This window comes from Sinohyriopsis cumingii, unplaced genomic scaffold (genome assembly GCF_028554795.1).
Source record: "Sinohyriopsis cumingii isolate HCF-2022 unplaced genomic scaffold, ASM2855479v2 utg002552l, whole genome shotgun sequence".
Taxonomy (NCBI): Eukaryota; Metazoa; Mollusca; class Bivalvia; order Unionida; family Unionidae; genus Sinohyriopsis; species Sinohyriopsis cumingii.
The window spans coordinates 131,093-143,570 of NW_028316242.1; the positions used below are offsets into that span (position 1 = coordinate 131,093).

Consider the following 12,478-nt stretch of genomic DNA (forward strand, 5'->3'; position numbering starts at 1 on the left):
AAAATATTAAATAAAAAAAGTAGGAAAAACTAGGGCCACAGGAAAGACTGCTTTCTCTGACAAAATACTCAAGGGTGAGGAAATTTTGCACCATCACCACTGATAATTAAAAATTCTATAGACGGCCATGGATATAATAAGGATGGTGAAGCAATTCATATGGCTCTGGGATTCCTGCCACGATGGAAAATGAAGTTATTATCCTTACTGCTGTGTCTTCCTTAGATGTTACATTTTGTCACTTCGCTAATTACTGGCTACCAGTGAGAATTATCAACATGATTAAAATTAACTGCTGAAAAGTTCCAAATTGTTCATTTCAGATCAATGTGACAACTGGCCACCAGTAAAAACTAATTAGCCATTATGGCTACTCTCTCTCTCTCTCTCTCTCTCGGCCCAGTGGTCTAAAGCGCTGACCATTATGGATCATTGCAATCACACCTCTGTCTGCATCGATTCAAGTTGCAGGTTCAGTCAATGTGGATATGTGACAAAGCTTGTCAGTAGCTTCTTGTGGATCGGTGGTTCTTTCTGGGATTTTCCCAGGTTCTTCCTAAACCATTTATACTAGCTGCCATGTATAGCCTATTGTGTGCTGAAAAATGTCATTAAACCCTACAGCAACAACAACCAACAACTCTCTCTCTTAGATTAAAAAATTTATTTGAAAGCGTACCTGACTAAAATCTGTCAACCATGTGACAAGCTCACTTCATTTGAAAACACTGAGCATTTTGTGTAATAGCTACAAATCACCAACGGAGGAATGGATCGCTGCAAAATGTGCAAATTGTCATCAGATATTCTCAATACTGAAGAAAAAGTGAAAAAACAAAAACAGAGGGAGACCTTTGTTCACTGCTGATAAGTTTGATGTCTGCATGATTCAAATAAGCATCATCAATTACACATTCTGACAGCATTGCTGACAGAATGGATAGACACTAAAAGCCTCGTTTTACTAACAAGTTGGTGGGTTTGCTCCAATATTATTGATTATTCATAAATACTTTGCTGAAAGCATAACTGTGTAGTGTTATTATTCATTATCTGACAATGATTTTTAACTTTTCTATCAAAGACACAAACAATATCGAGAAAGCTAAGCTTTCATCCTCATGCTAAGGACTTCATCAGCAGACTGATTTAATCTTTACTGACATTGAGTGATGTTAACAATCAGTAGAGATTAAGTCAGTCTGCTGATAAAGTCTTTAGAGTGAGGACAAAAGCTCCAGGTTTGCTTTACTGATTGTTCGTATACACTTGAATCTGGTTAACTGGGCCACTGGTTAATTAGGCCACTGGTTAATTGTGGCAGCCGCTTATTTGGAACAAATCCTAAAGAATAAAAACAGATGGAAAAAATAAGCAGAATTTGCTTCGCTAATTTGGGACAACATGCCACTTAATCGGGACAGGTACTGCTAGATGGCACGCTTGTGGTGTGTTGCATGATGGTCATTAATGCAGTGGCGTGATATCTATTACAGTGTTCATCGCTGATTCAATCAGCAATGCACTTTTATCTGGAAAATATCAGACCCTTTCCAAGATGCCACTGAAAGATGTGACATTAGCAAACAAAACTGCCTTACTTGACCAAATTAAAAGCCAACCGCCTAACACCAGTCATCGCCAACTGACGGAGATAACTGGAGTGCCAAAATCTACAATTGCATGCATGATACAGCAGCAAGATAAACTAAAAGAGGAATGGGATTTATGCAAAGGACATCATGGAACAACCCAAAAACGGAACTCTGAAGGCAAGGATCCAGACGTTGAAGAGGCCCTCAATCAGTGGTTCTCTATTGTAACTGGATGAGGTGTACATGTCAGTGGTCCAATGTTGAAAAGACAGAGGAGTTAACTAAAAAGCTGGCTCAAAACAATTTTAAACCAACAGATGGTTGGTTGTCTCAATGGAAATCTAGGCATGACATTAAATTCAAGAAAGCACATGGCAAGAAGGACAGTGCTGATGCTGTAAGTGCTGAACAATGGAAATTAACAAAACTGCCTGACTTGCTTCCGAAATTTTGTGCAGATGACATCTACAATACTGATGAAACAGGCCTGTTTTATCATGCCATACCAGACGGTTCCCTGACATACAAACATGTAGCATTGTCAGGATCAAAGAAAGTAATGGATCGCATAACTGTGTTATGCTGTTCAAAAATGTCAGGAACTGATAAACAAAAGCTGTTGGTTATTGGGAAAAGCACAAAGCCTCGATGCTTTAAGGGGCTTAGAATAGACAGTTTACCAGTTGTGTACCTTGCTAACAAAATTGCATGGATGACTTCTGACATTTTTAAGAAATGGCTAATGAGTTGGGACGTGGAACTACAATGGAATTCAAGAAATACTTTGCTGTTACTTGACAACTGTGCAGCACACCCTCATTTTGTTTGTTTGACATCTGGAATTTTTGCCTCCCATCACTACATCCTTCATGCAACCAATGGACATGGGAAACATAAAAAATTTGAAGACTGAATCGTGCAAAGTTGCTAAACTACATTCTTGAATCAACTGAAGAAAACCTACTGACATAATCTTCAACAGCCAAGGAGATCAGTGCAAGGATTAACATTTTACAAGCAATACAGTTTGTCGCTGATAGCTGGTGAGAAATAAGCATAAGACCACTCAGAACTGCTTTTCTCACTGTGGTTTTAAGCATTCAGGCTTGGATATGATAGATAGTGAAAATCATATAGTTTTGGAAGTAAAGCACATCACAAACTTCTAATAATTTCCATGCATTAATAACAATCTTCAATGCTGCGATGAATATGAAGATTGTGAGGACAAAATTGTTAAACGAATTGCAGCAAAACACCAAAAGACGTCAGAGGACCAGAAATGTGAGGATGATAACACACTAGAGCCAAGACATGTGACTAACCAGACGCCAGAAAAATGATTGCTGAATTATGACACTACTTCATGCAGGAAGGCAGTTAATGCAGCCCAATATCTGCACTAGATACATGCGCTGAATTCATTCAGCTACAGTCAATTAAGGGAATACGGCATGGGACACTTGTTAAATTCATCAAACATCATTAACTGTTAAGAACATTAAATTGAAATTGTTTTAGCTTAAATAATTTTCTCTGATCTATGCCATTTGTTTCCAGGATCAATTTACATTACATGTATTATAGTGTTTTTGTTGCTCAGTAAATGATAGTTTGTGTTTCGCTTTTTACATTTTTATATGGTACATGTACAGTATAAGTTTTCCTTTGTGTACTTACTTCGCATAATTGGGTCAGCCGCTTAATTGGGCCAAATTGTTCTGGTCCTAATGTGTCCCAATTAACCAGAATCCACTGTATGTGATTGAAAAGTAAAAAATCACTGTCAAATAGGAATTATTCATAAATATTTTTTTATTAATAAGAATACAAGTTTCATGCCATAACATGCCTGTGATTTTTAATTGAAAACATTAAATATTTAAAAATTAGCTTCATCTTTCAAATTTTATATGTAATTATTACTCACAAATGTGTTTTCCACATCTAAACAGGCCAACCTCAACTAAGGCCACTTTCCTGCTGCAAAAGGGGAAGATTTATAAGAGTGGACCACTGTACACAGAGCACAATGAGAAATACAGGTGAAATCAGTAAAACATCATGTGAAGATGACAATAATAACCAGCACAAATGTCTACAATAATTTCTTGAACAACCATTCATATATAATACCAGACAATTAAGTAACATAATGCATAAACTGGGTCGAGTACAAGATATGTGAATAAGTGCACTACTAACCATTTGGCAGGTAACCAAAATGGCATCAACAAGTATGTTGCAAGATGACCTTCAAGTGAAAACTTAGACCTGCCAACTAAATAAAAACTGAATACGGGACAGGGTTTCATGGGTCAGTCTTGAGATGGAGAATGACATAGTAAAATATCATCCTTTGAACTGGACAAAATGAATGGAAATTCCTCAGTGTATTTCTTTCTGTAGTGGAATTTAAGTGATTGTTCATTGTCCAGATTATGTTTCTTATTAAAAAAATGTATTCATTATAATGAACTAAAGACAGAGCAAACCAATACATGTTTCAAATCAACTTCATAATGGCATCTGTTGATACTGGTTTTGACGAAACAAACTCCAGAATTTGTCCGAAAGTGATACAAAATTACTCATCAAACAAAGAATGTGCAAAAATGTTTTTTGGTATAATTTTACCTTTTTTTTCCTGCCATGTGAATCTGGGATGTTCTCAGACAAATTGAGACAGCTGGCAGATAAGGAACTTTATCAAAGAATAACATGAGAAATGGATAGAAATAATGATGAAGTATACTTCCCTGTGTCAGAAAACTCTTCAAAACCTCTTTAAGCATGAAAAACAAAAAGAAAACAGCTTTTTGAGGTCTCCAAAAACGTAGCACAAGTAGAGGTAGTAAATGAGGCATGGCTGGAATCTAGCACTTTATCCAAGGGCTTGATCTGCAACGTAGTGGTCAAACTCCTAAGGTATTATGACTGGGTAATGTATTTGAAGAAGATGCAAAATATAATTTTTCAAACAACTAATTTCAATCTAACTCTTCAAAATTATATAAACATGACAGAGTGGTCCAAAGGCCATATCAATCAAACTGTTTCAGGACTTCAGAAATCAATCCTGGTCAACAGAAAATTTGAGTAGGAGACTGTACTCTGAATAAAAATTTTGACTTTAAATAACTCTGTCAAGTATTTTTCATAGCAATATACTGTTTTATATTACTTTTCTTATATTTTGGTCAAATGCTGAATAAGTCAATAGACTCTATTACTGAGTTTAAGTTTTATTAACCTAAGGCTCAGTATTTTTTGTCATTACTAAAAAAGTTCACACATGATCAGCCAGACTGATGACCCTTTCACCTCAATGCGACAGAGCTAGTCAGTTAACTGTTGTCACTTCAATGTAATGTTGATGATTCTAATATCATCATGTGGTTTGTCTGTTTTTGGATTGGTTTTAACCACACTTATATTCTGCACCACCTCCATTCCTTTGGTCACACGCCCAAACACTGTGTGCTTATTATCTAACCAGGGCTGCAAGGAGAACACAAAAATATATAACACCTAAGACGAAAAAATTGCCTTAAAATATACCAGAAACAAAACTAAATGAATTAATTTTATGTCAGTCAGCTTGACTGATGTCTAGAGCAGTGTCTAAAAAATTCAGAAGCTATGATGGAACCTGTTATATCCAACTTCATGTTACAACAAATCATGTTACAGAGGGATTCACCTGTATATATTTATATAATTGAACAGCATGTCAGCACAATCCTGGCTATACAGTGCTTATTAAAAGTTCTAAAAATATAAAGGGATCGATTTCTAAAATCTTCGAGAAGATAAATCCATAAAAATGAAAGGAAAATGCTGTTTTTGGAAAGAAATGTTCCAAGGATTTACTTCTTTTACAAATGTACTATGGTCACATTTAATGGCAGATTGGCACGGTTTTCTTATGATGTCAGTAAGCTCTTAGCCTAACAGTTTGAAAGATGAAATATGTCAAAGATTTTGCTACGAGTGATTTAAAACAGTGAAGGCATTCATTTCTAATGGTATGTTAAAATAATATGTACAAATGTGAAAAAACAAGACAAAGAAACTTTCTCTAACGGAAAGCAGGCTTACAGTGGGTACAACTGTGATGAAGAACTGTGAACCATTGGTGTTTGGGCCAGCATTGGCCATACTGAGGGTATATGGTCTGTCATGCTTCAGACTGGGATGAAATTCGTCCTCAAACTCCCCACCCCAGATTGACTCTCCTCCAGTACCATTACCTGGCAAAATATAAAACAAGAGAAAACATAAAGACTGTCCACTGTTGCTTTTGCTGAATGTTACTCTCAAAATACAACTCTAGCCAAAGAATAAAAGAAAAACAATTCAATAATACAAAACAAATGACAAATTTCAATGGTACCTGACCCTGATATGCTTGTACATTATTCAATGGCAGATCAGGGTCTTTAATAGTTTGCAGTTGGGCTGTACATCTAAGTGAGTACATATGGTATATTATCACACAGCCATATTCCTTAAACACCCAAATTTGTTCCTTCTTGGCAACTAGTAAAGACAGGTTGCAAGAACAGAAGCATGTTGATATGAACATCCACTCAGGATGATCAGTGACAAGATTTTCAAGATGGCACCTGTGGCAGCCATCTTGGATGTCTAAGCATCAACATTTTCATTAAGGACTAACTAGACCATGGATGAATGTGTGTGTAAAGTTTCAAAGCAGTCATTCAAAAATCATAATGTAGTTTAGAAGGAATACCATGAAGCTTGAGTCAATGGACACACCGACAAAAGATGTCAGAGATCAGGCCATCCCAAAATCTCTTCTGGTCTATGACCAGTAGCTATAATTAGCAGCAGAACAGTATGTACACGTCTTTCTCACTTATTGGGCATTAGCCTTTCTCTGTTATTTTACATATGTCTACCAGCATCCCCAACAAAACCTAACCTAAAAATAATCAAAATTTGTTGATCCAGACCACATTTAACTGAATACTGATTTATCCAAAACCATATGTACATTCCCTGAATATTAAGATTTTGAACAACCTAAAGTTGTTTATCAAACTGTTTTAAGTTTATGGACCTATATCCAGCTCACTTTGATTGTTTCCTAAAATAATGGTTCTTTCCAGAGAATCTAATGTACCATTTTATCTCTTGGGAAGTTTACCCTGTATCACAGATTCTAAACGTACTCTATATGCATCAAGGATTACAAGACGATCACAGACTTGGAACCAGGTCTGGATATCCTAAAACCCAGTTAATCTGAATATTGATTTTACCATGCCCTGACAAGTCACAAACCCACTTATAATAGATGTGGATTTCCTTTCTTTTTATATTAAAAAGCATAAAACTGATTTGCTTTCTCTTTTAAATTGTGATAAAAACAGGAAAGTGTTTTGTGGATGCTAATTTGAAATCAACATCATGATATTTGGTAAATTTAATACAATTTCTTATATTTTGTAAGAATTTTCTAACACATCTTTTCTCAATAAATAACACAATATTCTTTAAAATAACAATCAATGAAAATGTTGGAAAATACATGCTTGTGGCAATAGTGCAAGAAATAAATACCATCTAAAGGAGTTATGTCAAGTGAAATTCAATTTTTAATTTTACTTTTTAATTTGGTTTCATTGTAATCATCATAAATGTGATATGCCCTCATCTATTCAAACATGATTACCAGTAGTCAAATGACTGTCACAGCAATGCCCATGAATGTTTCCATGAAAGCCTAATTAAGTATTTACTCAGCAGCAGAGTTGAATTTTTAGACTACTGAAAACTGGAGTTTTTTGGCATGAAAAAACAAGCTGATGAACTGATTCATTCATTCTGCAGATTACAGCATGTGAAAGGTACCAATATCGCAGGAACATCCATGTGTAGGGTTATCTTCATTTCTTGTTAAAATCACACTCTGTGGACAACTCATAACTTGTTGCCTTTGGGCAATCTTTGAATTATTCTTCAAACTTCGGAGTTAAGTGATACATTCAAGACTAATATTGTAATAATATGCACACATATTTCTCTGTCTTTTCAGTCAATATTTGTTCAGATCTAGATGTAATGTCTCTTCTGGGACAGTGTAAATGTCTTGTGTCACCTGTTTCCGTAAGTACAATCAATATAGGGTTGTATACAGCTTTAGCCATGTGATATCAACAAACTGACATTTAAAAATGCTATCTTGAGCCATTAACCAGTGCAAATATATCAATGGCTCTATCTGTAGCAAGTTCTGACTGTAATTCTAGCTATGAAACTTTAGTTGATTAGTGTCTGCTTACATAATACAAGCATTCTGACCATAAAAAGGGAAGCAACTCCATCTTTACTGATAAATGAATTTGCAAATACTGATGTCAACTGGATCTATGTTTAGTCTGTCATCACCACGTGATCTTAATTGACCACTACAGATCAAATGTTCAGAAACATTAAAATCCATTAGATGAATATTTGTGTGGAACAATCAAGATCATAATTCTCATGTATCAAAAACATTTGCTATAGCAACACACCTCCATCCCCCCTCACCCCACAGTTAACCAAATCTGAATCTTCATTGCTATCTTGTGCTATTGCCTATGAAGTGGTCGATGTTCATAGACCTCTATCACCTGTAAGAAATGTACACAGAGCATCATTATGTATTCCAGTTACATTCAAGCCTCCTAATTGCAACTGTGTCTTCCCAATGACTTCTCAATATGTATTGCAATAGAAATGTCTCATTACAATACATATCATGACACTTACCTTGTGCTTACTGTTCCACTTCAAAACATATCACAACATGTGCAAATTGTTCCATTACAAGACATTATAAAACTTATCTTGTACTGTCTCATTGCAGAATATGAAATGCTGTGCTAACTGTACCATTACAAGACATAATGATACTTCACTTGTGCTCAATATCCCATAACAAGACATACAACACTTACCTTATGCTGTACAATTACAAGACAAATTATGATAGTGACTTGGTGCTAATTTCTATTATACATAACTTCTGATGAGATTGACTATGTATGTATGTATGTATGTATGTATGTATGTATGTATGTGTGTATGCATGCATGCATGCATCCATGTGTGTGTGTGTGTGTACATCATATTATTACAACCCTGCCTATATAGTGCTTATTATAAGTTTATAAAAATGTAAATAAAACCTGACTGCAATAAAATATATAAATAAAAGCCCTTCCAAATAAATATAAACATGACATACTGCAAAATAAATGATAAAAGGTAAAGATGTTAAAATTCTGTAAATGGCATACAAGATAAAAGATAAAAGAGAGGGTCCAACTTCCTTCCATAAATTGCATTCTCCAAAAAGGTCAAAGATTCTCTCTGGTTGTACGCATCATCATAAATTTCCTTAATTAGTCTCATGACTTAAAAATATATAAGCAAAATTCCTAGTTCTAATAGCTTATCTAAAAAAAAACCCCAAAAAACCCACAAACAAAACAAAAGCATGATATTAAATGAAAGCCTTAACTTGGCATGTAAATCCCAAAACTTCAGCTACTTGTAACTTTTACAAAATTAGATTATTCTATTTAGTTCGAATGATGTATTATGTATATCCATATATGGAATTGACAATATTACCTTAACAAATATCGATAAGTATGATAGTTATCAATGTATCACTTTAGCTCTATTGGTCACACACTACATCTGATACTGACTTACCTAAGGGATCTCCTGTTTGAATCATGAATCCTTTGATAACTCTGTGAAAGATGTTACCATTGTAATAACCATTTTTACTGTGAATGCAGAAATTTTCCACTGACTTGGGGCACCTGAAATGACCGAAATGTGGCAAATTAAATGAAGAAGTACATAGGCAAAAAACAACTTTCTTCAACACAGGCATTTAATTCAATACCATACAAATATTTTCACAATTATTAAAAGACCGCTCCAGTGGCCTAGTGATTAAAGTGTCCACCTTGGAAGCGGTAGGTCGCAGGTTTGAACCCAGGCCAAGTCATTCCAAGGACTGATAAAAATGGTACTAACAGCCGCCTTGCTAGGTGCTCAGCATTAAGCGGTTAGTGTTAGGACTGGGTGGCCTGGTTAATGTGACTGGGTGGGATGCCTTTGTAATTTAAGATGAACAATTAGCCAACTACATGGTGTTAATGTATAACTACATGGTGTTAATGTATATTCTGTGTACTCCACATTGTACTAAAAGTAGGGAAGAAGTATAATTTCTTTAAGATTAAAGGGCACTCAACAACTTCCACAAAATGTCTTAAAGCAACCATAATATCATTTTAAGTACAGTGGTCCCCCTTATAAGGCAACCCACTCTTCACTATGAAAGTGGCTTTATAACTGGTGGCCTTTCAAGAGTGGGATCATACAGATGTGAGTAATAATTACAAATAAAGTAGGAAAAGTTTAACTAAATATAAAATGTTTAGTAGTTTCATTTAAAAATCACATGTATGTTATAAAATCAAGATGATGAATTAATCAACATGAAAATCTTGTGAAAAACCTTATCAAATAAAATCAGGACAAAAACATCTGCATGTAAACATCATTCTCTCACCATTCCACTCTCATCTTTCTAGTATAAAATTTCTCAGCAGTGACCAAAGGACTCCATTTTTCCTTAAATTTAAATGCTTTAACTTTTCCTTTTAAAATGACAGATGAAAGTTTTGCACTTTTCCTCACTGACAACTATTCCAACTAATTTATAGTTATCACAAAAATGCTGTTTATAATGGATGTGAGTTTGTCATTTGAGCAGCTGGTTTTTGTCTGGTAATCTTTCAAATATAAGTTCTGAGAAAAGTCAAAACAGATAATATACCATCTTTATTTGATGGTAACTGGACATAATTCAAGTTTAAGCTAACAACAAGGAGCTTCTCAGCTGTTAGCTTTTTCGTCATCTTTATCATTATCTTTGGTTATAATCGCCAGTAATTATTAAGTAGTTACAAAGCTTAAGGAACACACCCCAGTAATTTACTTTCCTTGGTGTACATATTAAAGTTAGGTACTTTAAACTAGCATGTGGGAATAAAAGTCAATGCGTTGAATTTAAAAACAAACAAATATTCTAGAGATTTCCATCTGTTTAGACTATTATGTGTCAGCTTATAAGGTGTAAATTTGTCATTTTTTCTAATGTGCTGATTAGTGGCTGTATTAGAGGGGTGGCCATTCTAGAGGGGTACATTGGAACAAGAACTCCTCTATGCCAATGGATTCTGGCCACATAATGCAACTGGCAGCTGGTCAGGTGGTCATTCAAGAAAGGACTGTATTCATTTATGTATTAAGAATGCTGAAAACTTGGAAGGTTTAATCATTCACTTCAATCTGTGCTGCCTCCCAGTTTATTTTGATAGGCAAATGACTCTGACCCTAAATCTCAAAATAAATGTCCAAATATAAAAAATAGAATGGGATGGGTCAGAGAAAACTTGGATTACATCTAAAAATAAACAATGCTGGGAGTCGGCCATTTTAGGCCTTACAGATAACCCGTATTATAAACATGAATTTGTAAAACTTCCTTGATACAAGGATTGAACTCCAACACAATGCTTGTTATGAAGCCCAATTTGCCAATCAAATTTGGTTAAACAACCATTCATGTTAGGCTGAAGAAACCAGATGTGTGAACAGTTATGACAAATACACATCACGACAAGTGCTACAATATTTTTACCATTTCTACAATCACTTTAAAGGGGAATGGCTGAATAAAGTCATGTATGCCGCAGAGTACATTTTCATATGTATGACTTGAAATTAATAAGTGGGAGTTCTCATGCATCATCGCTTTCCAAGAGTGCAAACGTGCAAATTTTGTGTAAATCACATGAGCATGTGTCGTGGGAGCACCTTTGCTAATCAAATGAAATAACACATATTATAATACTGCTTGTTTACCATGCTCATTGTTTCTCACACAATTGAAGCTTAGTTTCAGTAATTTTGAACTTGCACCATATTTTTCGTTGTTAAAATAAACTTACTCTTTGGGAAACAGTTTGCAGTGAATATCTCCCATTGTTGTGTGCATAACACAACTTTCTGAAACTCGGATGTATGAAGAATCCTGCAAAATAATGGAAAGTCAGCAAAATAATGGAATTATGGTACCCATTAAAAGTGATGTTCTAAAAATGTATTGGACAAGTGAGAAGAACAACAGTTATTATCTGATGAACTGATTATTTAATATTTTGTAAAACGTATATCTTAAACATTTTAACCCACCCCTCTTGCCATATATTACTGTAACATCTGGAGCATATGACTATATTCCAATTTTTGTCAAATTCAAACATGTGCTTGGAAAAAGTGAGTTTCACAATAATAATAATAACAACTACAATCATTACCATCATCATCATTTGATGATGACTTGCTGTTATTGTCATTTTTATCATTATTATTGATTTATAATGCAAACATTTACTAATTGGAATTCTAATCACAAACAATTTCATCATATATCTTGAAAGTGGCGAAAATAAAACTGCACTTGATCAAAGGGCCCCGAGTGGCTGAGTGGTCTAAAGCGCTCACCATTACGGATCACTGCCATCTCACTGCCGTCTGCGTGGGTTCAAGGCTCAGGTTCGGCCAATGTGTGTATGTGAGAAAGCTTGCCAGTAGCTTCCCGTGGGTCAGTGGTTCCTTCTGGGTTCTTCCTCCACCATTAATACTGGCTGCTATATATAGCCTATCTTGTGCTGAAAAATGGTGTTAAACCCTACAACAGCAACAGCACTTGATCAGATTGTATTGGGTGGGGTCTTGTTTGCAGAAGTAAAAACTGAAATTATTTATTTAGTTTTTCT

General features: G+C 35.0%; 1 protein-coding gene across 1 annotated transcript in view; it reads right to left on the bottom strand.

Moving 5' to 3' along the window:
* Positions 1–4,824: 4,824 nt before the first annotated feature.
* The window catches only part of LOC149770174 (peptidylprolyl isomerase domain and WD repeat-containing protein 1-like), a 58,016-nt gene continuing 50,362 nt past the window's right edge, over positions 4,825–12,478 (bottom strand). Inside the window, exons 14-17 of the mRNA XM_089949288.1 lie at positions 11,648–11,730; positions 9,330–9,442; positions 5,697–5,848; positions 4,825–5,096 (exon numbers count right to left, since the gene is read on the bottom strand). Of these exons, the coding sequence (XP_089805414.1) occupies positions 4,953–5,096; positions 5,697–5,848; positions 9,330–9,442; positions 11,648–11,730 (492 nt within the window). The 3' untranslated portion in view covers positions 4,825–4,952. The remainder of the gene's footprint in view (positions 5,097–5,696; positions 5,849–9,329; positions 9,443–11,647; positions 11,731–12,478) is intronic.